The sequence below is a fragment of the Parasteatoda tepidariorum genome, chromosome 4 (assembly GCF_982258835.1).
Source record: "Parasteatoda tepidariorum strain Cologne lab strain chromosome 4, Ptep-v5.0, whole genome shotgun sequence".
NCBI lineage: Eukaryota > Metazoa > Arthropoda > Arachnida > Araneae > Theridiidae > Parasteatoda > Parasteatoda tepidariorum.
In genome coordinates, this window is record NC_141758.1 from 73,944,733 (window position 1) to 73,971,243 (window position 26,511).

General features: G+C 28.2%; 1 protein-coding gene across 1 annotated transcript; it reads right to left on the reverse strand.

Annotated features, from left to right (window-relative positions):
• Positions 1-365: 365 nt before the first annotated feature.
• On the reverse strand, positions 366-25,913 carry Tmx3 (Thioredoxin-related transmembrane protein 3). Its single transcript, XM_016067162.3, has 13 exons — positions 25,625-25,913; positions 25,485-25,539; positions 23,879-23,918; positions 20,140-20,303; positions 16,314-16,394; positions 13,766-13,880; positions 11,748-11,898; positions 7,549-7,726; positions 6,847-6,900; positions 6,057-6,255; positions 4,323-4,391; positions 3,715-3,853; positions 366-606 (listed from the first exon to the last, which is right to left on the reverse strand). Exons 1-13 carry the CDS (start codon positions 25,659-25,661, stop codon positions 581-583), a joined length of 1,308 nt encoding a protein of 435 aa, XP_015922648.1. The 5' UTR covers positions 25,662-25,913; the 3' UTR covers positions 366-580.
• Positions 25,914-26,511: the final 598 nt, after the last annotated feature.

Below are 26,511 nucleotides of genomic sequence, written 5' to 3' on the forward strand. Positions count from 1 at the left end.
ATTTGATTTTAACTTAAAAATTTATTGTTCACTAATCTTGTACTATTGCAAAAAGGTGCATAAAATTTTCAGAATTTAATTCTTTCATAACATGAAAAATTTAGATCTAACTAGTTTAGTATACCTTAGAAAAGTTACAATTTTTTTTTATAAAAAATCTATTTTAACACAAAGTGAACAGGTGGTCTAGTTATAAAGGTTTTGCTCTCTAATTCAGTTCTTAATAAATTTGACTATAGAGAGATTTCTGAAACTAATACCAAACACTAAAGTTTTCATAATATGAGCAAGTTTGCACCACTTTGCAATTCCCTTTCCTTGTGAAACTTATTATTTATAAGACTATTTCATAAGATACCCAATAGTTTTTTTTTGTGGAAACAGTTTATTTTAGTTTACAACTATGATACAAAAAATAAGTTTAAGAGGTAAAATAAATACATACAAATGTCTACAATACAGTTTTATAAATATATTATCACTTGATATAGTCAAGTAAAACATAAAAACAAATAGTACAATAAAAATATAATACTAAAACAGTTAACAAAACAGATTCTATATCACAGGAGATGATCTTTTACTCTTTCTTCTGATGCCTTTCATCTAATAATTAAAAGAAAAGGTTGTCTTAGAATTATTATCTATTTCATTATTTTTTTTATTGCATTACAGATACTTGCATACTTTAAGCATGTACAAATCAAATAGTCTCTTAATAATAAAAGTGGCAACACCTGTGGTCATAAATATGAGCTTAAGATTTAGTAAAATCCTAAAGATATATTTATATTTTATTTCCTGGGACATAAGTACAATAAGGATTAATTTTCAATGAAGGTCAAAATCCATGATTTTCAAGGAAACCCTGGAATTTGCACAAACACAATTTTCAAAAAGCTCCAATGAGTAAATACTTGAAGATGAAAGGGAAATACATAATTTTTCCTTCTTACTTTTTTTCCCCTCAGATAATCGTGCACCTTGATATTTCGGAAGTCAGAATCTCTATGAGCTAATGATTTTCATCTTTGTATAATTGTTGCATTAACTTAATTTTTTTATCGCCAATAAGAAACATTTAGTTCTTGAGATTCTCTGAATTATGACAAATGTAAGTGATTGTGATTTATGAATCCCGGGTCTCAGTGAAGTGATTTGTAAAACACTCATCGAGGTTGGCATTAATATACTTCCAGAATCAAAGTGATACGCATTTAAGTGTTTTCTAAATCATATATCAAAATTCTCATTCAAGCTAATCACGCATTGGGATTAGTGTTTGAGATTCTCATTAAAGGGATTTAGGAATAACTCATAGTAATTCTTTCAGTTACTAATAAATCGCAAATATCATTTTGCATTAAAGTTATCAAAGAATTACGCAGCGTGATTTACATTTGAGTGGTTTGTGTACTGCGATTTAGGACTAGTTACTTTCTGCATTTTTCGAATTGCACCTTGATATTTCGGAAGTCAGAATCTCTATGAGCTAATGATTTTCATCTTTGTATAATTGTTGCATTAACTTAATTTTTTTATCGTTTATGTTCATATTTTTACTGCCAATAAGAAACATTTAGTTCTTGAGATTCTCTGAATTATGACAAATGTAAGTGATTGTGATTTATGAATCCCGGGTCTCAGTGAAGTGATTTGTAAAACACTCATCGAGGTTGGCATTAATATACTTCCAGAATCAAAGTGATACGCATTTAAGTGTTTTCTAAATCATATATCAAAATTCTCATTCAAGCTAATCACGCATTGGGATTAGTGTTTGAGATTCTCATTAAAGGGATTTAGGAATAACTCATAGTAATTCTTTCAGTTACTAATAAATCGCAAATATCATTTTGCATTAAAGTTATCAAAGAATTACGCAGCGTGATTTACATTTGAGTGGTTTGTGTACTGCGATTTAGGACTAGTTACTTTCTGCATTTTTCGAATTGCACCTTGATATTTCGGAAGTCAGAATCTCTATGAGCTAATGATTTTCATCTTTGTATAATTGTTGCATTAACTTAATTTTTTTATCGTTTATGTTCATATTTTTACTGCCAATAAGAAACATTTAGTTCTTGAGATTCTCTGAATTATGACAAATGTAAGTGATTGTGATTTATGAATCCCGGGTCTCAGTGAAGTGATTTGTAAAACACTCATCGAGGTTGGCATTAATATACTTCCAGAATCAAAGTGATACGCATTTAAGTGTTTTCTAAATCATATATCAAAATTCTCATTCAAGCTAATCACGCATTGGGATTAGTGTTTGAGATTCTCATTAAAGGGATTTAGGAATAACTCATAGTAATTCTTTCAGTTACTAATAAATCGCAAATATCATTTTGCATTAAAGTTATCAAAGAATTACGCAGCGTGATTTACATTTGAGTGGTTTGTGTACTGCGATTTAGGACTAGTTACTTTCTGCATTTTTCGAATTGCACCTTGATATTTCGGAAGTCAGAATCTCTATGAGCTAATGATTTTCATCTTTGTATAATTGTTGCATTAACTTAATTTTTTTATCGTTTATGTTCATATTTTTACTGCCAATAAGAAACATTTAGTTCTTAAGATTCTCTGAATTATGACAAATGTAAGTGATTGTGATTTATGAATCCCGGGTCTCAGTGAAGTGATTTGTAAAACACTCATCGAGGTTGGCATTAATATACTTCCAGAATCAAAGTGATACGCATTTAAGTGTTTTCTAAATCATATATCAAAATTCTCATTCAAGCTAATCACGCATTGGGATTAGTGTTTGAGATTCTCATTAAAGGGATTTAGGAATAACTCATAGTAATTCTTTCAGTTACTAATAAATCGCAAATATCATTTTGCATTAAAGTTATCAAAGAATTACGCAGCGTGATTTACATTTGAGTGGTTTGTGTACTGCGATTTAGGACTAGTTACTTTCTGCATTTTTCGAATTGCATCGTTTCGATTTACGAAACATACGCGTTACGTTTTAATTTGCGAGCCATACATTATTTACGCGACCTTCAAGGCTTGATTCACGTGTTTGTATCAGGTTGTTGTAATATTGTTGATTCACGTGTTCTGTTTGTATACATACAATTTATAAATTTGGTATACTGAATCTTATTCACAAAAAAAAAAATAATAAAATAAAGCTTTATAATTTATGATCTATTTTAAGGTTAAAGTTTTTTTAAATAAAGTTTACTAAATCTCAGTTTGTTATATAATATTATACTGCAAAATATATTATGTCCAAAATGCATTGCTGATATTCAGAGAAAATAAAAAGATATGATTTAGAATTGAAATATTTTTTTTCAATTCTAATATGCTTCATTAAATTTTTCATGAAAGTTTTACTGGTGCCAGTTTTTAAAAGTCGGGCAAATATGTAATGTCAATTGGAATTTTTTTTCTTCTTAATCTTCTGATTTAAATCACAATGTAACTATCAAACTATTCAAGAATGTAAAATTGATACATTTAATATATGCTATGTATTAAAATCCATTTGACATGTATTTTAGCATTATAAATACTACTGAGTAGGTCCTCAAAATGTCCTTGAATTTTTCTTTTAATTGAATGGGAACCCTGGTACATTTCTCACAGCAATTTAACTAGCATTATATATTTAAAAAAAATCACAATAATGCTGCTAAAAAAGCTATCAATAAAATAGCAACATCAAGAATAAAGCATTTTTAAATTTACCTGAAGAATCTGATTCCTCGTCTTCATCACCAGCCTCTAAAATATCAACACAACAAGTAGTGTAGCATATGATACTGAATAGACCAAAGGGAAGGCCAAGTAATACAGTAGTCAATACAGGGTTTCCTTTCCACATACCCTGCAATAAATATTTTCAATGTATGTAATAGAATCTCATTTTCAGGGATAGAAAAAAAGTTATTTTATATTATTTTTAATAAAAAGTTTTAAACCAGGTTCTACTTTTTGTTCAATTAAAATAAAAGGGTTAAAGTAGCAATAAATTAAAAATAAATGAACCATTAAAAAGTATTTTGAAGAAATCTTTTTAGCTATTGACTGATATTTTGTATAAAGCTTATCTATCGCTTTATAACTTTACTTAAACATGGAAATGAAAATTAAACATTATTATATTAGCTTTTTATAAAATGTAATAAAAATTAAATAATTTGGTTAATTTAATTAAAAAGAATGATTAAAAAAAATAAATGTAAGAAATTTTAAAAGTAAGGAAATATGTAATGCCTATTATGGCATCACAATGTATGAGATGCGATTCTTAAAATACTTTAGGTATACTTAATAAAATATTTTGAAATACTTACATATAGGGAAGTTTTGACACTGTAATAAGTTCGATATACTCGATGCATGAAACTTTCTCCTCCAAAAGCCTGTAAAAAAAACATCACGATTAAACTTTTTAACATTAATTTTGTTTTTAAATTTATCAAATAATTTCCAAGCATAAATCTAAATAACATACTTTAATATATAACTACGATTTTCACGCTTATCTAAGTTGTCCAAGGAAATTTTACAAAACAGTAGTTTAGAAATATATTTAATTGTTAACACAATAAAATATTCTAGAAACATGCATATAATTTTCCATGTCTCAAAATGTTGTAAAATATATATATGTGTTGTGTAAGGAAAACTAATTAAATCTATAATAATAAATTTTCATCCTTTGCAAGTTTTGGCCTTCATTTTTTTAATGCATAAACATAAAAATTAGAAAAACAAACTGATTTTTGTTACAATGATATCTTTAATTAAAGAGAAAAAAAATTTAAGAGAAAATTTAGTTACAGTACAGCTCTAATTTTAGAAGAATTTAAAGATAAGAAAAAAGTAATAATGGATTTTCATGGAATTTATAGATTAAAAAAACACACACACATACAAACGTTAGGAAAAAAAAAAAACACAAATAATTAATATTTATGTTTTTTTATGGCAGAAACTCAGAAAATGACATAAAATAATTACTGATATACAATAGATAATACACATGTAAACTAATTTAATGTTAACCAAAGTACAATTTATTTACCATATTCAAATATTACAATGTTTGCACTCTGCAGTAGTCTATAACAAAAGACAAGTTTTGATGTGAGTTCCAAACCTAAACAATTCCTTAATTTATTATGCACAAATGAAAAATTTGAGAAGATTCTCTATAGTCCAGCAGAACTAGCAGTCATGGCCATCAAGGAACAAGCAAAGTTTATTATTACGTTACTTTATTTCATATAAATATTTGAAATACTAAAACTAAACTCAGCGGCGCGGCAGCCCAGAGGGCCAAGGACTACTGTGCCCATCTCAGTTTTCTTGACCTCTGGGGTGCAGGAGCAGATGTTCCGGTTAGGTGGTCAGCCGAACGCGAAACCCCCAGTGTTTAGTTCCCAAGCATGCTTGGTACTCGTTTATCGACCCACTGAAGGGATGAAAGGCTGAGTCAACCTTGCCGGGCCCGAGGATCGAACCAGGGACCTGTGGCACGACAGCGCGAAGCACTCAGCCACCGGGCGTCATTTGAAATATTACACTTTATATATAATATAAACAAAATAATATATTTACAAAGAATGTACTGAATAGTTTGTTACAGTTATAAAAGATGACTAGGCCAAAATTTCTAATGAAGCAATTTCAGTCTTTTAATTTAGCAATTTTTTTTACATTAAATTATTAGCTAATAATTATCAAGCTTTTACAATGATGAAATGAAGTTACATTCTTTAGTTTGCTTTAACGAGTGTCACTTAGCAATTACAAGAACTACTCAAGAAATTTTTTAGTTTCTGCCAGCAAAAAGCCAACCTTTGTTTTAGGAAAACTCAGTGAGTGTGGTACATTATTTTTTTACAATAATTCTACTTTTTTGCTTTCGTAAAGCACTATGAGATTGAAAAATTTTAGAAATAAGACATCAATGGAGCTTAATATTTAAACAAATTGTCTCTCAAATATACAGTTTTAAGAAAATCTGTTTTAATACCTTGAAAATAAAATTAGTTTAGGAAATACAGTAAAAGATGACATACTTGAGCGCTGTCATTCTTTATCTTATCTAAAAGTTCCAAAATACTCTGCGGGGATGGAATTCTCTCATCTTCTTCTAAGTCAGGAGTATAAAACTGATAAGTAGTTGTATTCACTACAATGAGGCTTGGAATCTGTAAAGATTCCATGGCAATATTGTTGGCAATATCAGGTTGCCCAAGCCAACCAAAAATGAAGTAACTGTAAAAGAATATTAAATTTTTTTTAAATAAAGTTAATCATGCAAACATTAAAATTCATAATCTGATAATATATTAACTACAATAACAATATCTGTTTTGATATGTTCTGGTTCCTTTATTTGGATTTTGACTGGAGAGATACTTAAACCTATATTAAATATAAATGAGTTATAAAGTATATATTTTAATTTAAATTTTTTTTTTCTGCAACATATTCTTACCGTAATATATTGTATATATTATATTTAAAAAAAAAAATCATGTATACAAAATCAATAGAATCCATACATATTAGTAGACACAAATGTCTATCGTGTAAAAAGTATTTGAATTTCTTTGAAAATAGTAAGGTTAAAACATGACATTCAGAAAACAGCATATTTTTATTAAGCTAAAGCAATTATATAATAAAATAACTTATAAAATTAATGCACCAAAACTTTTAATTAAAATTGAAAATAAGATTTAACAACTAAAAATATCAGAGAAGGTACATTTAAAAGCATCCAAATTGAATAAATCACAACTCACTTTTCTCTCATTGCAATATAATTAAATTAACAACAAATGATAAATTTCATTAACTTACTCATGAAATAAGTCTTTATTATTTATAGCAATTGCTTCAACCACATCTCGAAATCTATAAATATATAAAAAAGAATTAATGAATAAACTGGAATGTAAATTTTCATGCAAATTATACAGAAAGAAAGGGTCTATCTAGTCTTTTTCTTTTAAAATTCTGGCATTAAAGTTGCATAGTTAAACAATATTTTATACCAAGCTAGTTTAATAATGTGGTCCAACAATAATAACAAGTTGCAATTAATAATTTTTTAAAAAACTAATATTAAACATTTTCTAGAAAACTTAAAGAGCATTATTTTTCCTTTTGAGGTTATTTTGGGTGATTTTTGCAGAATTTATCTAATTTTTTGTTGTTGCAATTTTAAAGAATTGTTTGGTCATCAACAACCAGCCAGGATCTTTATAATAAGAACAATGACCCTTAACCTTACAGGCACTATACTGCACAAGGATTAGATTATTAATGCATAACTTAATAATATATTGCTTAATAAATATCTGTAGTGCAACTTCAGGCTTTTATCACCTAAGATAGGTTGGGCCTAATTTTAGCCGATTGAAGGAAGAGGCATTGTAGAATCTCCAGACTTTGACCAACTATTCCCACTTTAGCTGGTTAAACATTGATTTATCTTTGATTTTTACTTCATTCGTAACACTCGCATATTGTATAAAATTGAGGGAAATAAGAAAAACTCACTCAGACATTTTGAGAGTAAGACCTCCAATTTGATTTTCTTCTAAAACAGCCATGACAACATACTTATTTGTCTTCATCAACTGATGGAAGTTACCATGTGAAATTTTAATAAATGCAGGGAATCTTTCTTTGTTTATCCAATTATGAAGCGTCATGTTGTCTTCTTCCAGATATTTATCTAAAACAAAATTATAAAACATGTTTTTAAAATTTAGCATTATACAGATAATTTTTTATTGTTTTTTAAACTGTTTTTTAGACTCATAAAATCTGAATATTTTGGTCTAAAATTGGAGGGAAATTTTTTATTTTATTTTGAGATTATTATTATATCACAATTAAAAAATATATATTACAAATGTATTTAAACATTTATTATTTTTTGTGCATATACCAACAGGGCCGGCCCCAGGGTAGGGCGATCCGGGCGGCCGCCCGGAGCGCGATGATCTAGGGGCGCCAAAATGATAGTTGATAAGATTGAGAGGCGGCAGGCGGAATTTATCATTTTTAATTCTAAGCACATAATTCAAATAATATAATATATTTAAACATTAAGGCAAAATCTAGTTGAATTCAATTCAACATGACAAGACCCCTCAACCACCGCCTTTCAATAATTGACAAGTTTTTCGGTCCGTGGTAACACGACTGTACAGGGAACAACAATTTTGAAACCTAGCGAAACAAGATCTAACAGCCCTTTTTAACTGCATATAAAAAGGAAGTAGACTTAAAACAATGCATTATTTGCCACTAGATTTCGGCTGGTGCGAAATAAAATAGTTTGTTTAAATTATTAGTGCAAAAAAGCTTTAAAAAAGTGCTTGTGGAAATTGTCCAGTGCGTTTGGCTTCTGTGAAGGTAAGTGTTTTAATTTTTGTTTTCATTTTTAAAAACGAATAAAATCCATCAGACATAAGCCAAAAAAAGGGTGGGGTAGATTTCAAAAATTAGAGTTTAGATCAAAACATGGCTTGTGTGTTATCAAATGAAAGGTAATTGAGTCTGGAGTTGAATAAAATGCATTTTATTTTTTTAAGCCAATGGCGCACAAGGGGGGGGGGGATTTCAAACATTAGAGTTTAGATCAAAAAATGTCTTGTGTGGTATCAATTTTTTTTTTTTGGCCAGTGGAAGTACCTACAATGAAGGGGGATTTGGTGTTAATCGTGTGAGCTTAGATGCCCATAAATTGTCAGAGTATTTTTCATTTTGTTTGTTTTAGTTTGTCCTTCGTATTAAAAAAAATTGGGTAGTTATTCTAATTCCAACTTCTTCAATATTGTTCAAAAGTTATATAAATTTTTTTCTTCCTCTTCTTTTCAATGGGCAATATTACGGAAATATATTGATACTTACACCCTAAAACCATTGAGTGATACGCGACATTAAAAGCTCTGCTGTTTCAAATTGGTCCAATTCACGATGCTTTGTACAGCATATAGATTCAGAAATCGATAATATGATCAGAGACAAGGCCAGCGGATTATTAAATAATTTGAAGGAGTTCAAATTTATATGCTCTGTTGTGATCTGGTACAAAATTTTGAGTCATATTAACCCCATCAGCAAACTTTTGCAAACTGTAAATTTTGATATGTCACAATCTATTGACATTTTTAGCAACTGCAAACTCTTCTTTGAAAACCTGAGATCAGATGAAACTTTTGAAAGCATCATTTTAGAAGCAACCGAGCTTGCTTCAGAGATTGACGTGGAAGCTAATTTCGAAACCACCACACCACGTCATCGTGTCAGAAGCAAAACAAGAACGTTTTTGTATGAGGGCCCGGATAAACCCGTTCAAGACCTCAAACAAAAATATAAAATAGATTTTTTTTCACACTATAGATCAAGCAATGCCTTGGAAATCAGATATAATTTGCTAAATACTCACAGTAATTATTTCAGCTTTTTGTATAATATTTTTGGTCTAAAAGATATGCCCAGAAAGGAGCTACTGGGTCATTGCAAAGATTTGGAAGTAGTTTTAACTGATGGAAATTCAAGCGATCTTAACGCCCTGGAACTAGCCGATGAAATAAGCATTGTTTCGTCATTATTAACAAAAAAGGAAACCTCTGTTGAAGTTCTCATGTTTATCGCTACACTTAAATTCGCACCAAACCTCAGCATAGCATTAAGAATCCTACTTACATTGCCAGTCACTGTGACTTCAGGGGAAAGAAGCTTCTCAAAACAAAAAATAATAAAAAATTATCTCAGAACGATGCAGACGATCGTCTCAATGGATTGGCAATGATAGCTATAGAACACCAAATTAGTGACAAATTAGACTTGAAATCACTGGTTCGTGAGTTTGCCGAAAGAAAAGTTAGAAAAAGGGCATTTTAATTACTTGGGTTAGTTAGAATTTATTTATAATACGGGATATTAGTTTAGTTAGCATTACTACATTTTAATTTTTGTTATTTTACCTTAAGTACTAAATTGCTTATCTTGTTATCTGATGATTGAGTTTTTAATAAAACGTTTTTTTCTTATTTATTTTTCAATGTTTTCTTGACTTTCTGATATGGTCGCATGAGACTTACTTAAAAAAAACGGGGGGGGGGGGGGGCGCAAAATTAAGGTTTTGCCCGGAGCGCCAAAATGTCTAGGGCCGGTCCTGATACCAATGAAAGCTTGCATAAAATATATTAATGTTTAATATTATTTAAAAACAATATTATATCTAAAGTATTTAATATTTCTAACTAAAATGGTTAAAATTATTATATAATTATTAAACTAATCACTGAAAAAATTAAATCATAGATGTTTTTATTTGAGCTCAATATTTCATGAATTTGTAAAGACAGAGGTCAAATTTGTCAAATATCAAATAGAGAACAAATTAATTTAGATCACGAAACATGAAAAAAAAATTATTCTAAATAATACTCATGACAAGTTATTCAGCATTTATATACATAAACTACATGTTTAAGAACTAAATTGATATAATTGCATTACATCTATTAAATGGAAAATTATTTTACATACAACTAATGGAAAGTTATAATTTAAGTTTTATGTTGTTTTTATCAACAATTAGTCTTTTTATTTTTTAGTCTATTTTATACAGCAAATAATAATTAACATAAAATATCGTCTCATTCTTTCTCAGGATAAAGCCTTTAATATCAATGAGATCAGACTTATAAAAAAATCACTACCTTAAAAATATACTTCTAAATTATAATAAATATTTTTTTTCTTCTTCTACTTAAATCAGTAATTTCTTTAGAAAAAAAAAATCAAATGATTCAAATCTTGCAAACCCTGACAATTTAACAGAACATTTTTCAAATCTGCCTTCCTAAATTGAATGAATTCATTGATTACACCTGTTTCTGTTTTTTGATCATTGTTTAGTAAATTTATTTAGAAATGAAAAAAGGTAATTTTAACAGATTTTTCTCTGGAGCAGAATTCAATATGCCACTACTCCAACACTATTTATTTTAATTAGAGAAAGAATGGATTCGTGTGGTGATGTGACAGGTAAGTTAGACAGTTTTAAATAAAGACTATACCATGTCAAAGATATGACTTGAACATTTCAATCTTAAAATTATTTAAAAAAAAACACTCCTTTTTGAAAAAAAATTACATTTAAAAATATTTTATCATATTATACATCAAATTAAAGTTCTTATAATTCTTTTTAAAATTAGCTTTGATGCAACTTTCTGGTTCTCACGGATAATAGCATTTTAACCTTAGATAACTGAATTTACTGTAGCAAATAATTTGACTGATGGACTAAAAAAATATGCATAATTTATATTTTATTTATGTCAATAAACTAGCATAGTTTAATGGAAACACTCTTAAATAATTATTAAAATAAAAATAAGTGATAAACTTTAACACTTGCAATTTTTAAAAATGTTAAAGTGTTACAGTAACATACCGATTACTAAAAAGCTACGGACTATACAAAGCATTTCTTATTTATGTAGGGTTATAGAGCTGTGGGCAAGAATGAAAAATTCTTATTCACTAATTTTAAAATTTAATAACTTATAAATAAAGATAGACTTTTCTTTTTTACCAGATCTGAATTTAGATTTTCTAAGAGTTTGATCATTTAAAATTGCATAAGAATCAAAGATAGTGTGTTTTTTTTCCCCTGATTGATGTGATATTGTATCACCCATTTCTATTATAGTCAATAACTTTTGTATTACCCTCATATTGAAAGCATGAGCCATCTTTACACACATACACAGCTTCTTCTGTTGGCACAGCAAGCCCTTCAACTTGAGCAATACACTGAACAGGAACAGTATAAAAACTTACAAAAATTTGAAAGTTTTCAGCAGCTCTTGTATAATTATCCTATAAACAGACACTTACATTACTTAATAAAAATACATTGCTTTGCAAAAATACAAAATTAGCATCAAAAGTTACAAATTAGTTTTAAAAATTTGCTTTTTTTTTCGAAATAAATTACGAATACACAACAGCAAATTAAGGGGTATTGAATATTTCAAAATTTCGAAAAACATTTTATTGCATTTTTGAATCTTTGTACCCTTCCTAATGTCTGTCCAAAACGATTTCTCTGTACCTAACTTCGTTTGGAAGTCATACCGGAAAATAGAGAGTCATCGCTAAGCAGGTAGAAAGGCCAGTTCGGCCGGATTGGGAGGGCGACATTCATTTTGTGTCTCATCCTTTCTGTTGACTGTATATAGAAACTTATTGTAGGCATTTCATTTATCATCCATTATATATATGAAATTAAACATTTTCCCCTACCATAAGTCAAAAATTTAAAAGCGTTTTTCTCAAAACGCTGTTTTTTGACCTGGCCTAACGTTTTTCTCATGATCTATTCAACGAAATAAGCTGTTCTTTATTTTAAATTACGTAAAAATATATTCTTTAGAAAGTAGCATAGGATTTTTTTTATATTAGTATTTTAATGAATATTTTTTTAATGAAAAACAACTTTTTTTTAAGTTGGTGCCATTTTGGTAATTTTGCGAATATCAAAAAACCTCTATGCTACTTTTTAGATAATACTTTTATGTTTTAGAACTTCTAAATCCATGAGGCCAGTGAGGTGCTACTTTTTGATGACCAGCCACACACGGAGCTGCCATCAACTTATTTTTTATTGTTTTGTAAAAGAAATTTTTTTAAAATGGACTTAAATTGAAGCTAAATAACATAAAGAAACAAGGAGACTCTGCATTGTCTCTACTACTTAAAAAAAAAAAAAAAATTCAAGAAAAACATTAATATTTCACCATCTCAGAGTGGGGTTCCCCCTTAAGTATTATCTATGAGTGAAAAAGGCCACAAGCACAAACATAAATCCTCAGAATATATTATTTGCATAATAAAAACAAGCAGTAGTAAAAAGTAGTATTTACACAATTGTTATAAGTTGGATAAAAAAAAAGATAAAAAAGAAAATTTGAGATATACATAAATTTATTATCATCTATCAAAATTTTAAGTAACAATCTATTGATTTTGTTGACTGATACAATTTGTTATAGCCACAGTTGCTGAAAAGCCTAAGCACTAGGTCACTAGAGTGACTAAAAAATCTAACCCTAGTAAATAAGCATTTTTAAACTGAAAACCAGAATATTTTGTTTATAATTAATAAATAAAGATTTTTCTTAACATCCATTCAGAAGAATCATAAAATCAACTTTTTTCTGCAATTCATATAACTTCATAGCTGGCACAATCTTTCATCACTCAATCTATAATTATTAATTTTAGTTGAAAATGAAAAGAGACTGTGCTCTACATATTATAAAATTATCTGACAAGAAATGCACTTCTGCAGATCCTTTTGTAAGCAAATACAATGAAAAAAATATTGAAAATATTAATATAGTTTGAAAATTAACATTGCTATAAATTAATAAAATAAGACAATTTGAAATCAAGGAATTTTAAACTGCCTCTAAAACAATACCAATCCATTCAAAATGAAAAAAGAAATTGATGATAGTGAGAACCCCCTTTTTTTTTTAATGTTTAGTATCTCATACAATTAAACTTTTAAAAAATCATATGCCTTTAATTTATTCACCTAAAAGACTATATTCTTTGCATTACACATTTTTTTCTGGAAAAAATTTCAAATTCATGATTACTGTGACACTCTTACAAGATATTTAAAGGACAAAGTTTTGTAAGAGAAAAATAGCTTAATATAAATAATAAAAATACTAACTTTAAGTACTTCTTTGTCTTCAATTTTTGCTCCATTTACATGGATAAAAAAGACTTTTTTGTCTCTTCTTAAAGTTTGAAATTGTTCACAGCTAGAAAAATGCCTCACAGCAGGTCTAAAAATAAACAAAACGAATAAAGCATGAGATATACTATCAATCTGAACTTTCAAGTCAACAAGTTCGATAAAGAATGAAAATCAATGAACTATAATCACATCCAAAAAGCAACCTTGTTTTAAAAAAATCATTAAGTTCCATTTACAAAAGTTAATCATAAGTTCCACTTAATATAAACAGGAGTAAAAAATTGTGAAAATTTAGTCACTGGTCTGAAGAACCAGCAACAAAAAAATACATCACATTTAAAAAAAAAAAATATATTTATTAGTATAGTAATATTTATGTCGATATTTTTGAAAGTGAAACAAGCCTACTTGGGAAGTGGCATAAGTCAGGGATGAGATTAGCCAAAACGCAAAAAAGCTGAATTTCCACAATAGTAAATTTTACGCAAGCGCAACCCTTTAATAACAAATTCCACAGTTTAAGGTAATAAATGATGTGTTGACATACAATTGTGTACTAATCTATTATTATAAAAACGATTACATTGATACTTAACATTTAGTGGAAAAAAAATTACCAATTGAAAAAATAAAGCTAAAAAATATATTTTTCCTCAGTTCACATAAGAAACAATTATTACTTGAAAAACTACCTGGTTTAACAAATTAAAATTACTGAGAATATACATTAATATTTCATTTCTTTTAATAAATACTGTTATGTGATTTATAGCAAATATATCAGTAATATTACTTTTTAAATTATATTGGAAAAAAAAACTTTAACAATGGACCGAATCATTATGTTCATATTATAGTCTAATCTAACTACAACCCTCTGAAACATTTCAATAACAGTGAAGTAGAAATATATAGTAACTCCTTAACATACAAAAATTGCTATTTTAGTTTGAAAAATTACATGACAATCAGCAACTGTTTAGATAATTGTTTTTCATTTGATAAGAATTTTGCATTTTATAGCATAAATAGCAGCAATTATAAATAAAATTTTGATGAGTTAATTAACTCTTTCCCCCCCCCCCCAAAATTTTTTTTTTAATTAAATCCCTTTTTAAGTGATTGCTTCTGTTTGCTATATCTTTTATGTTTGCTATATTTAGTCGTTAGTCCATCTTCAAACATCTTGTGACAAATCCTATTTTTTCTTCTTTGCAAGCACAGAATGTAAGTTTTGAATATATTCTCTTCCAGTTTCTCTGATGTTGTAACACTTACATATACTAATAATCGTCGTTAGAAAAACAGTCACCCTTATAGTAACTAATTAAAAAAAAAAATTTACTTCTTACAAGAATCGTGGTAGTTGATCTTAAAATTGCGTGAATATGAATAACAATTATGGATTTTGAAATCACATGAATATGAAACTAGATATACGATTTTGAAAATAAGAAAATACAATCTGGGATATAGAATTTTTAAAAAGCGTAAATACAAATCACGATTCATAATTTTTAGATCGCGTAAATACGAATCATGATGCGTAATTTTAGATTGCATAAATAAGAATTATGATGCATAACTTTTAGAATGCATGAATGCGAATCCCAATGCCTTATTTTAAAATCACGTATAAATACGAAGATCAATGTTTGATATTATAAACTGCATGAGCAAATCAACACATTGAATTTTAAACTTGCGTGAATACGAATCGCTACATAGGTTTTTAAAAAGACGTAAATACGAATCACAATATCGGATTTTTAAATCTCGTAAATAAGAATCGCAACGTACAAAATTCAAATCGCGTGAATAAGAATCGCAACAAGCAAATATGAAAAGCTATGTTTGATATTAAAATCGTGTGAATAAGAATCGAGATATTAGCAGATTCCAGGCTTGGGACCTCTAAAAGGCTTGTCAGAAGCAGCGTCGTTTGAACTACGAAAATCGGATCTATCTGGAGGGCGGTAAAAAATTCGGAAAATCTTATCTGCTGCGTGTAAAAGGGGAGAAAATTGGTAAAATAAGTAAAAATGTGAAAGGATTGGTAGCTATGTAGTTTGAATTTTCTGTTTCTCTTTGAAAATCGGTGAATTTTCTGAAAAAGCAGATAACTTGTTTAAAAAAATGAAATTTTTAGAAAATCTGAATTTTTGATAAAAAAGCTGAAATTTAAGAGATAAAAGTGAAAAAAGCGGAAATCCGCTAAAAAGCGGAAAAATCTCATCCCTGATAAGTTCAAAGCTTTTAAGGGTTAGCGCCAAGTTTTAGACTGAATTTAATAGCATTGGCAAAGGTTAACTAATTTGAGTGATGTTTTTAACACTATTTGATTTAACATCAAAATGCAACAGTGATTATTAAAACAGAAAAAAAAAAAAAAAAAAAAAAACGACATTTAAGCTCCAAATAGATTTATTTCACTTTCCAAAATGAGAATGTTTATCACTCCATATTTTATAGGCTGTCATTTATAGAATAATTTTTGTTTATATATACTAACAATACTCACCCATCCATTCTCCTAGCAAATTCTACAATTTCTGTACGCTCCCTATCCCCACGATATTCAACAGTTTTATGACCTTTAATACTGCAAAATACACAAATTATTAAATAAATAAAAAATACACATTCATGGAGAGGGTGATGTTTAAATCAATTCTTTACATTTTAAGCTATTTATGCAAAACTAAATATGCATTTCTCTTTTTAAAAAAATTAAAGCGTTATAATTAATGTAGGGAACAGTTAAAATTTTGGAATTCTGATTTATATTCTCAGCCATTTACAAACACTTCTTTTCAAATATAAATAACATTTTGAAAACAAAAGTTAAAGAAGTGGTAAGGAATAGAATACAAGCTAAAAACTAAGTATTACTTTGTTTAAATTAAAAATAAATACACATTTCCTTTTAAATCACAATCATAATTTTTTTTCCAACCAAAAAATTTATAAAAACCCAATAGCAGTAATATATACATAACTCAGTCCTAACTAATATGAATAAAGGTTACTCTAACTAATATGTTACTCCTAACTAATATGTGCATATTGACAGCTCAAAAGCTGTCAATAGCACATTACCTAGCTAATCTGTAAATTAATGATAATTCATTCATTAGAGTGCAGGAATTCATTATAGTGTGGGATCAAGAGTTTCACAATTTACCAAGGTAATTAGCACATTAATGGTCTATGTATTTTTACAGTTCAAAAAGTTTGTTTGATTGTATTGACTTGATTTTTTAAATATCTAAAAATAAATAAATTACATTATATTAATTTTCTCAATGGTAATAATATTTTAAACAACTCTATTCTTCTTATTATATTTTTTAAAGTGATTGATTCTATCTTCTAATGTGTTGAGTGCTGTAACTTAATTTTTTAGATAATGGTAAAAAACTAACATTGTGCAAATTTCTGCGTCCAAAAACTTTAACGTTTCAGCAAAGGTCTAGTCTTCACTTGAATACCTATTTGATAGTTTTTAGAATACCTTGGTTATTTGAGAAATGAAATTTTTTTTTGACACTTTAACGGATCATTTAAGTTAGAGGTGCACAACCTGTGACTTGTTGCCTGTTGATGTGCAGCCTGCAGGAACTTCGAAACGCAATAAAAAAATATTAAAAAAAATCTTAAAATTAAAATACTTAATTCAAATTTATATTACTCTATAAAATGCATATATTTTTTGCACTTTCATTCTGTAAGCTTCTTTTTTGTTAGAATTTATATCCCCCTATATATATATATATATATATATATATATATATATATATATATATATATATATATATATATATATATATATATATATATATATATATATATAGGGGGATATAAAATATATATAATTAATTAACTCAATAATTAATTTCTATATAGGGGGATATAAATAGAAATTAATTATTGAGAAAAATGGAAAAAGTTTTTTTTTTAAAAAAAATATCAGTTTTTTTAGTTTTAAACAAATTCAAATAATTAAAAGTATTTAATTTTCTGCAAATATATTATTAAAAGATCACTGGCAAAATTATTTAATGCTTAGGGCACTAATGTTTACATAAAAATTCTCATATTTGTCGCTAACATGACTAAATATGTGTGTGGCCCTTCGTTCATCTACCTGATGTGCAAGTGGCCCTTCACTCAAAAAGGTTGTTCACCCCTAATTTAAGTTAATCTGCACATTAGTTAGTTAATCTGTAGAATAACTTTTCACTACTTTAGCAGGGTAACATATATATATTACATTTCCAGAATAGAATTTAACCTGGGAGGACGTCCAAGGGTCATTTTATGACCCCATGCATTGCATAAGTTCTGATTTCTAAAAAACTAGACACCTGTTCTTCCCCTTTTTTTAATTAATAGTTGAGTTTTTCATCTTTATCTGCCTTCTGTGAAGTACTAGAAAGAACTTCCAATATTTTCCCTCCCCAACAGACCTTTAATCTGATACTGGTGTGATAGAATGACTCTGATGGTCTTCCGGTTTGTTGTACGAAACATTTTATTTCTTGCGGTTGCCAAGTTCTGTGCGCTATTTTTTGTTCCCAATTAATGTAATTTTTGCTTGTTTACAATGTTTATGAAAGTTTTGCTGCAATAAGTACAAAACTGTTTTCCTATCTAACAAAAGTCCACTAACTGTGCATGAAAACCAACCACGTTACCTAAAAGCTTATGAAAATCAAAGATCTCGCTACGTCACCTGTTAGTGATCAATGCAGTTAATCTGTGCTCGAATCATGAAATACAAGTTCACATATTAAACAGTTTTTGTCAAAAATCACCAAAATAGAGATTAAAAACTTACTCATAAAGAAATTTTGTTTGATAAATTGAGAACTATTGGAACTAACAATTTGTACCCAATTTTTTGCCCAAGGAACATATAATTTCTGTGCGAAACTGTTATCTTAAATAAAACAAAATATAAATAAGTGTTACTATATACGTTCATGTCTTCATTGAAACAATCACATCGAGTATAATATAATAATTTATATATTAATTTTCAGATAAATATTATGTGTAAATAAATTTTACCACAAAAAGAATAGTAAAAAACTTTAAATAGTTAAGTAATATATACAGGGTGGCCACTCAAATCAGATTTCAAATTTCCCTGATTTTTCCAGGTTTTCCAGATAAAAATCTTAAAATTTCCAGGTTTTAGTTTCCTTATTCTAATTAAGTGTAGGCAAGAAAAGTGTCTATATTATAAAATATTTTACTCAAAATGTTATTTTTTTAACATCTTGTCTTGAAAAAAATAATTTATTTCGACAATTTGGCAAGATTTTTTATTCATTTTTTAATCTTTTGGTACAAAATTTTGTATCAAAAATCATATATTGAGCAACAAAAGAGTAAAATTAAATATTAGTATATAGTTCTTAAAAAAAACCTTTTTTTAAAATGAAAACATGTCATAAAAGGTTAAAATGAAATAGAAAAAATTAGCATAAATGCAACAATTGTAACAATTTGTCGATAAACATTGCTGTTAGCGATTGTAAAAAAAGGTTGTGATTGGTTGGTTTGCTGAGAAAAAATAATTCACAGATTTCTTTTAATGGGAATACAAAAGCTTTCAAAAAAAGAGTGCAATATAAAATCTATTATTATTATTAAATTATAACCAACTAATTTTTGGAGAATTTTATAAAGTTAAAAATACAAAAACATTTTGTCAAAATGGAAAAAAATTACCACGAAATCATTGGAACAAACTTAAGCCATAAATGGATTCAGCCCAAGGGCAGAATTTAAAAACAGAAGCTAATATCCTAATCCCTTCTTCCACCTCCACCACAGAGCTGTAATGGAGCAAATTTTGATGCAAGCAAAGTATTGCTAAGTTGATGATATTTAAACTGCTTGGAGATACATTTCCGTCTAAAAAAAATGGGTATAATGGATGAAATAATTTTAATTAAGAAAATTAGTAAATAATTTAAATTAGTGAAATTAAAAAAATTCCAGCTTTTCTTTAAAATTCCCTGATTTTTCCAGGTTTTTATTCAAATTTCCCTGATTTTTCCAGGTTTTTTCCAGTATAAAAAAATTCCCTGATAATTCCAGGTTTTCCAGGTGGGTGGCCACCCTGATATATCCAATGTATAACACTCAAAAAAAGTGTTAGATTTCAAATCAAAATTAGAAATGCTTTTAGCAGTTTAGCAATGCGGTAAATGAATTTCCTCTACTGCACTGCTAAAGCACGGCGGAGACGTATGTCCTCCCAGTTTAATATAAAAATAATGTTGACAACTTAAATTCATCTATAATTTTTTTCAAAATATTTATTTGATACTTACAAAAGAATAGTAGGAAATCCAGCAACAGAAAACTCATGGGCTACATTAGTGAATCTTGTACAGTCTATCCTACCAACTCTAATTTCAGTATCAACTAACGATTGGGCAACTTGATTCCAAACAGGTTCTAAATTTTTACAATGACCGCACCATGGAGCATAAAACTAAAATGCAAAAATGTTTTATAAGACACTTTCCTTATGTAATGTTATTATGTCAAAGTTTTTTTAACACCTAGTTGGCGCAAGAGCAAAAAACATTTAATCTTAATAAGGCATTTTGAAAAAAATGAAATTTTTATTACATGTTACATCTAAAATGTAACACAATGAAGCATAAGACTAAAATGTATATTAAAATTAAGATAATGATCAATAAACCGTTATTTTTAATACATAAATAAGAAAGTCTATATTATATCATAACTTTCACAAAAATTCACATCACAGAAGAGAAGAGCTAATGCTGATAAATGCAAAATAAATATTGTACCATATCAAGGATCATTTTATGAAAAACTTCGTATTAACAAACATGAAAGTATTTTCACAAAATTAAGTACTTTTTTCTCAAATCACAAAAATGGACCTTTCACAAATGTCTGATAAAACTGGTCTGTATTTGCCAGTAGCTTTCATCACTCAAGATATGTAAAATTTGATTTTTTCTTAAATAATTATAAAAATTCAAAACATTAAAGCTTCTAAACAAAAACCTGCTCTTTACGCAATTTTTATTTGGGCATATAGAGTACAACAATGATTCAGTATTTTCTGGCGTGTAGGTCAAACATAAAAATTTTAAAACCTCAAACTAGTGTGGGGATGGAGTTATCGACAATGCCAACCTTCATCTATTAAAAGGTACCTCTTGATTGAATCAAGTTAGCATGTCTTATATACCAATGAATTGATCTTTAATTTTTGTAGATGATATTTAGATGTTTGACTTATACACCAGTAATACATAGATAAACTAATTTTTTTTCCCAATTAAACATAACTGATGAAAAACAATTACGAGAAAAATAAAACAATTATAACACTATCAAATAACAAAAATATGACTTTTTACAGCATGCTATACATCTTTTAAATTAGTAGGTACTATAGAAGCAGAACATTTTCAAATGTACATTCGAACTTTATTAATCTTTTATTGAATTATTTTTGAGTTACTGCCAAGAAGTTATCGATGTTTTACAAAAAATATTTTTGGTAAACACATTTCACATCAACTCAAATCAGTTTTTTTTTTCTTCTAAAGTAGGGGTGCACAACCTGCGGCCCGCGGGCCAAATGCGGCCCTTCGACTACTGAAGTGCGGCCCGCGAGAGTTTCTAAACACAATAAGAATTTTTTTTAAAAATGGCAATTTTTAATCGCACTTTAAAGTCATCACGTTTTGACACAATCAATTTTAACAGATTCTTTAGTAAATGTACGTTTAACGCGCTTTCTTGAAGCCAAATTTATTGTAAATATAAATGATTTTTTTTAAACAGTTATTTCCGCTTTTTCTACGTGATTTTGAAAATTCCGAATTTTTATAACGACGCGAGTTTCAGATCACAAATTTAAATAATCACTTTTTGGGCACTTCAATTGTGACGATTTCATCTTAAATCTAAGTGATTTTCTATCTTTTTTTTGCAATTCTTTCTTTTTCTTCAAAAATTTTTCTCGGCAGTTATTGCTATGCGTTCCTACGTATCATAAAAAATTCCAATTATTCTGCTACGACATGCAAATTTTAAATCATGCATTTGACGCGCTTTATTTGTGCTGAGTTCAGCATAAATATATTTTTTCCTAATTATTTCTATACTTTTCCTTGTGATTTTGACGATCCCGTTATTTAACTATGATGTTATTACGACACGTGATTGTTAATCACGCAATTAAATAATCACTTTTTGATACGGTATTACCGTACAGTTTTATCGTAAATCCTAGTTATTTTTTCTTCTTTTTTATTTCCGCAACGAATACGATTCGGTCGAATGTGGTAATGAATTGTGTTTGATCAAAAACCAAATATTCGGCAAAAAGAAGAAGAAAAAATCTATTGAACACCGTTCACTTGGGGCCAAATAGCAAAATCTTTTAGCAGTATAGCAACACTGAAACTAAAATTTCAATGCTCAGAATAATATTTCCTAGAAAAACGTTAATTAACTCTAAAAAATAAGGCCAATCAAGAACGTTTTTGAAAATGTCGAAAAGCGAAACAGAGAACATAAAAATCAATCTTAATTTTTGAAATTTTTTTTTAAAGCTTAACATCTCAATTTTTCAATTACCAGAAAAAGCCAAGAAAAAAGAATTAAGTCAACAGAAATGCTATTAAAAATTACTGCGTTATAATGAAAACGTCTAAAAAAAGTTTTTTTTCTTCTTATTTACAGAAAATAAAAAGATAGAAAAAATTTTCTTAATTTTTTAAGTGAAAATCTTATGCCGAAAATCTCAATTTAAATTTTTCTCATTGCCATAATTTTAGAAGAAAAAAAATTGCTATAAATGTTTTTTTTATTTGTAACTTTATTTTTAAAAAAATGCTGAGTCATAATAAAAATGCCTAAAAAAAGAAAAACAGAAAAAACAAATTTTTCTTAGTTCCTGAAACAAAACTTTAATGCTGAAAATCACACTTTTCTATGTTACTGGTTATTTATATTACAGTACAGGGAAAGAGTGATAATAAATTAATAGTATGAGACGTTCTGTTAAAATGCTGGGTTATAATAAAAACTGCAAAAAATGGATCCTTCTCAATTCTCAAAGTATCGAACAAATGACAAAATTGACTTGTCTGATTATAATTTGAAAAAAAAAAAGTAATATCTATAAAAATTCAAAAATAAAAAAAAACTTAGAAAAATGCATTTCTAAAAAATATTTTGCCAAATATTTGACTGATCATTCAACCAACTGAATTTTTCACAGAAGGGCCAAATACTCCCTCCCTAATTTAAATGCAATGTTATTGCAACTTGAGAAATTCATAAAATGGCGGAAAACGTGAATTTTTAAACTGCTCACTGTTAGTAGTTTAGATTTCAATTTTTTGTTGCTTAAGTGATCTTTTTCGATAAAAAAAAGGAAAATGTTTACGATATAAAAAATCTAATAATTAATAAAATAAAATAATAAAGTACATTACAAAATAAGCATTGAATTTTATTTTGAACTATCACAGTTTTGTTTTTATTTTAGGCTTTTGTTTAAAACCTATAAATTTTCTTCAATTAAAATATTTAATTTGAATTTATATTACTTAATTACGACTAAACTTTATCCTACTTTCATTCTGTGGGCATTGCATTTTTTTTTTTAATTTATTAGAATTTAATTCTAAAATGAGTTTTCATATTGCATGATATGATAAAAAAAAAATATTTCTTTTCTTCAATGTTTATTTATTTTGATAAATCTATTGTTCATATGAAAAAAATAGCAAATTTTTTTGTAAAAAAAAAAAAAAGTATAGGTTTTTTTATTTTTGAATGAATTCTAATAATGGAGCACTACTAAGTTATTAATATTACTAAGTTTATTAATAAAAAAAATGGAACGCTAATGTTTAAATAAACATTATTACATTTGTCATTAACATGTCTAAATACATGTGCGGCCCTTCGTTAGCCAACCTGCTGTGCAAGTGGCCCTTCCCTCAAAAAGGTTGTGCACGCCTATTCTAAAGGGAAAAATAAAAAGTATAACGTTAGCAAACTTACCATTACTAGCCACATACCATTGCTACGAACTTCAAGAAACCTAAATAAAAAAACATTAAAATCATTTTATAAAAGTAACTCAAGTTTAAGTACAAACGCACATTATAAGGGATGCATTAGCAATCTAAGCTAACACGTGTATTTTCATTCACAGATATTCCCAATATACAGGGTGTTTATAAAGTCCCGAACCCATTTTGATGTTTAATAACTCATAAAATAATAAAGATAGATTAAAATTAATAACATAAATGGTTAGACAGACTTAAAAAGTTTCATGACCCTTGTCAATCAACTTCCACGTGTGCCCCCTTCGTCGCACGGAGAATATCAAGTCGATAGTCAATTTCACGCCAAGTAGCGGCAAGCATGTCGGCACCCACAGAGGCTATTGCAGTTTTCTGAAGCTCATAATGTTCTCCGACGAAGCATCCTTTCATGTTTCTGGCATTGTTAATCGCTATAATGTGCGCATATGGGGATCTGAAAACCCCCATGAATACCCTGAGACACAAAGGGATTCCCCAAAGGTTAATGTGTGGTGTGGACTAATGCACGACCGAGTCATTCGGCCTTTCTTTTTTACAGAAAAGACGGTCTCATCAGTCGTATACTTAGACATGTTGGAAAACTTTGTATTACCACAACTAGACGAGCTTCAGCCACATGTCTTTTTGTAACAAGATGGTGCACCACCCCATTGGGGTATCATCGTTCGTAGTTCTTTGAATGACCATTTTCCAGGAAGATGGATTGGGCGAGGAGGTCCAATTCCTTGGCCACCCAGATCACCTGATATAACGCCGCTGGACTTTTTTCTTTGGGGATTTATAAAGGACAATGTTTACAAGAGGATCGTGTCGAACATTGATGACCTAAAAGCCAGAATTACAACCGCAATAGCCTCTGTGGATGCCGACATGCTTGCTGCTACCTGGAGTGAAATTGACTATCGACTTGATATTCTGCGTGCGATGAAGGGGGCACACGTGGAAGTTCATTGACAAGGGTCATGAAACTTTTTGAGTCTATCTAACCATTTATGTTATTAATTTTAATCTATCTTTATTATTTTATGAGTTACTAAACATCAAAATGGGTCCGGGACTTTATAAACACCCTGTATAATAGGTAACAGACAATGAAAATTGTTAATTAATGTCAATTAGTTTTTCTTATGTTCCCAGTTTAACAGGAAAAAAAAAGGTTCCTTTTTTTACACTGAGATCAGGTGTTTTTCAAGGATGTATATTAATTTGACAGACCAAAAAATTTGCAAACATTAGACTTACATTTAGCCATTAAATTTTTTATTCAAGAAATAATATTGACGCCTGTGATACTTAATTAAATTTAGTGATACGTATGGGAAGATTTCCGCATAGGTACATAAAAAATGTACAATAGTAATAAGCGTTAACAGCCCTTTGAAACCTTAAATTTTTACCTTAAAATTTGACTCTGAATTGCAACAAAATCTTAAAAGCATAGGAGTGAAATTAAGTATTAAATCTAATCAGTCATATTGAAAACAAAATTTTAATATAGAATATTATAATATAATATAATGAACGGAATAACTGGATTAATAAAGAAATCATATTACCTGTCACTAAGTTCTAAAACCCGGTTTGAGGCAATAACAGAAACGAAGAGCAAAGCTACAATAAAAAATAACAATTATTTTCAATGCAAAAAATTAATATAAAGTAGTTAAAATTATTACTTTAATTATTCTAAGTTCACCTGAAATAACAGCTCTGGAAAAACTAAAAAGGTGCATTTTGCTGTCAAAAAACAGTAACTATTATCTGAATTCGAGAACTATCATGCTAATCACCATAACGATTGTTAAAATCACAAAAAACTTCTTTTTTAAAGAATATTTAGACTTATTAATGTTAAACAACAAAGTAAGCTTTCAAAAATTTCCTTCTTGTTATAGCTTTTATTTATTTTAACTTTCAATTGCGGTTATTAAATTAGAAACGCATATAGCTACTTATTTTTGCTTAACTATAAACCGGCTCATAACTTTTGCAAATTTGAATTCCCCACGTAGTGGAGATTTTTTGTAACTATAAGAAAGGTCTGGGTTTTTTGGTTTTTCCCAGGTTTTCTGTTTATCGATATTTTAAACGCCATGATTAAAGCACCTGGGATAACAATCTAAATAAAATACTAATTTTTCAAAAATATAGAGTAAACTGCTTGATTTGTTTAAAATTATTTCGTAAGTATAAAAATTTTATAAAGAAAATAAACAAAAAAAAATTTTTTTTCTCCCTTAACTGCCATTTCTTTCTGTCAAAAACTTTAGTTTTAAATTTCTCTTCTTCTTTGAATTTAATATTTGGCTCCATTTGTTACAAAATAACCATAATGCAAAATAAAGAAAAGAAAATTAACTTTATTAATAATAAGTTTACACTATTGCTTGCCACATACATTTTTCAATATCGGATTTTGCTCAAGCAAAAATATTTATCGCAGAAGACGGTGAAATGAAATGATTTAGGAGAAAATTAGGGGAAGGGAAGTAAAATTAATTACAATATTAGGGAAGAATATAAGTGGAAGGGGGTAATATTAGGGGAATTAGGGGATTACAAAGGGGAAGAGAGGGGCATCTA

Excerpts from the sequence above, each read along its gene's own strand:
- Tmx3 (XM_016067162.3), bottom strand. The coding sequence starts at position 25,661 with ATGCACCTTTTTAGTTTTTCCAGAGCTGTTATTTCAG. Across the intron at positions 16,395-20,139 it reads GGATTTCCTACTATTCTTTT|TATTAAAGGTCATAAAACTG; the intron begins GTAAGTATCAAA and ends TGTATTTTGCAG. Across the intron at positions 6,901-7,548 it reads CTTACTCTCAAAATGTCTGA|ATTTCGAGATGTGGTTGAAG; the intron begins GTGAGTTTTTCT and ends ATATATTTATAG.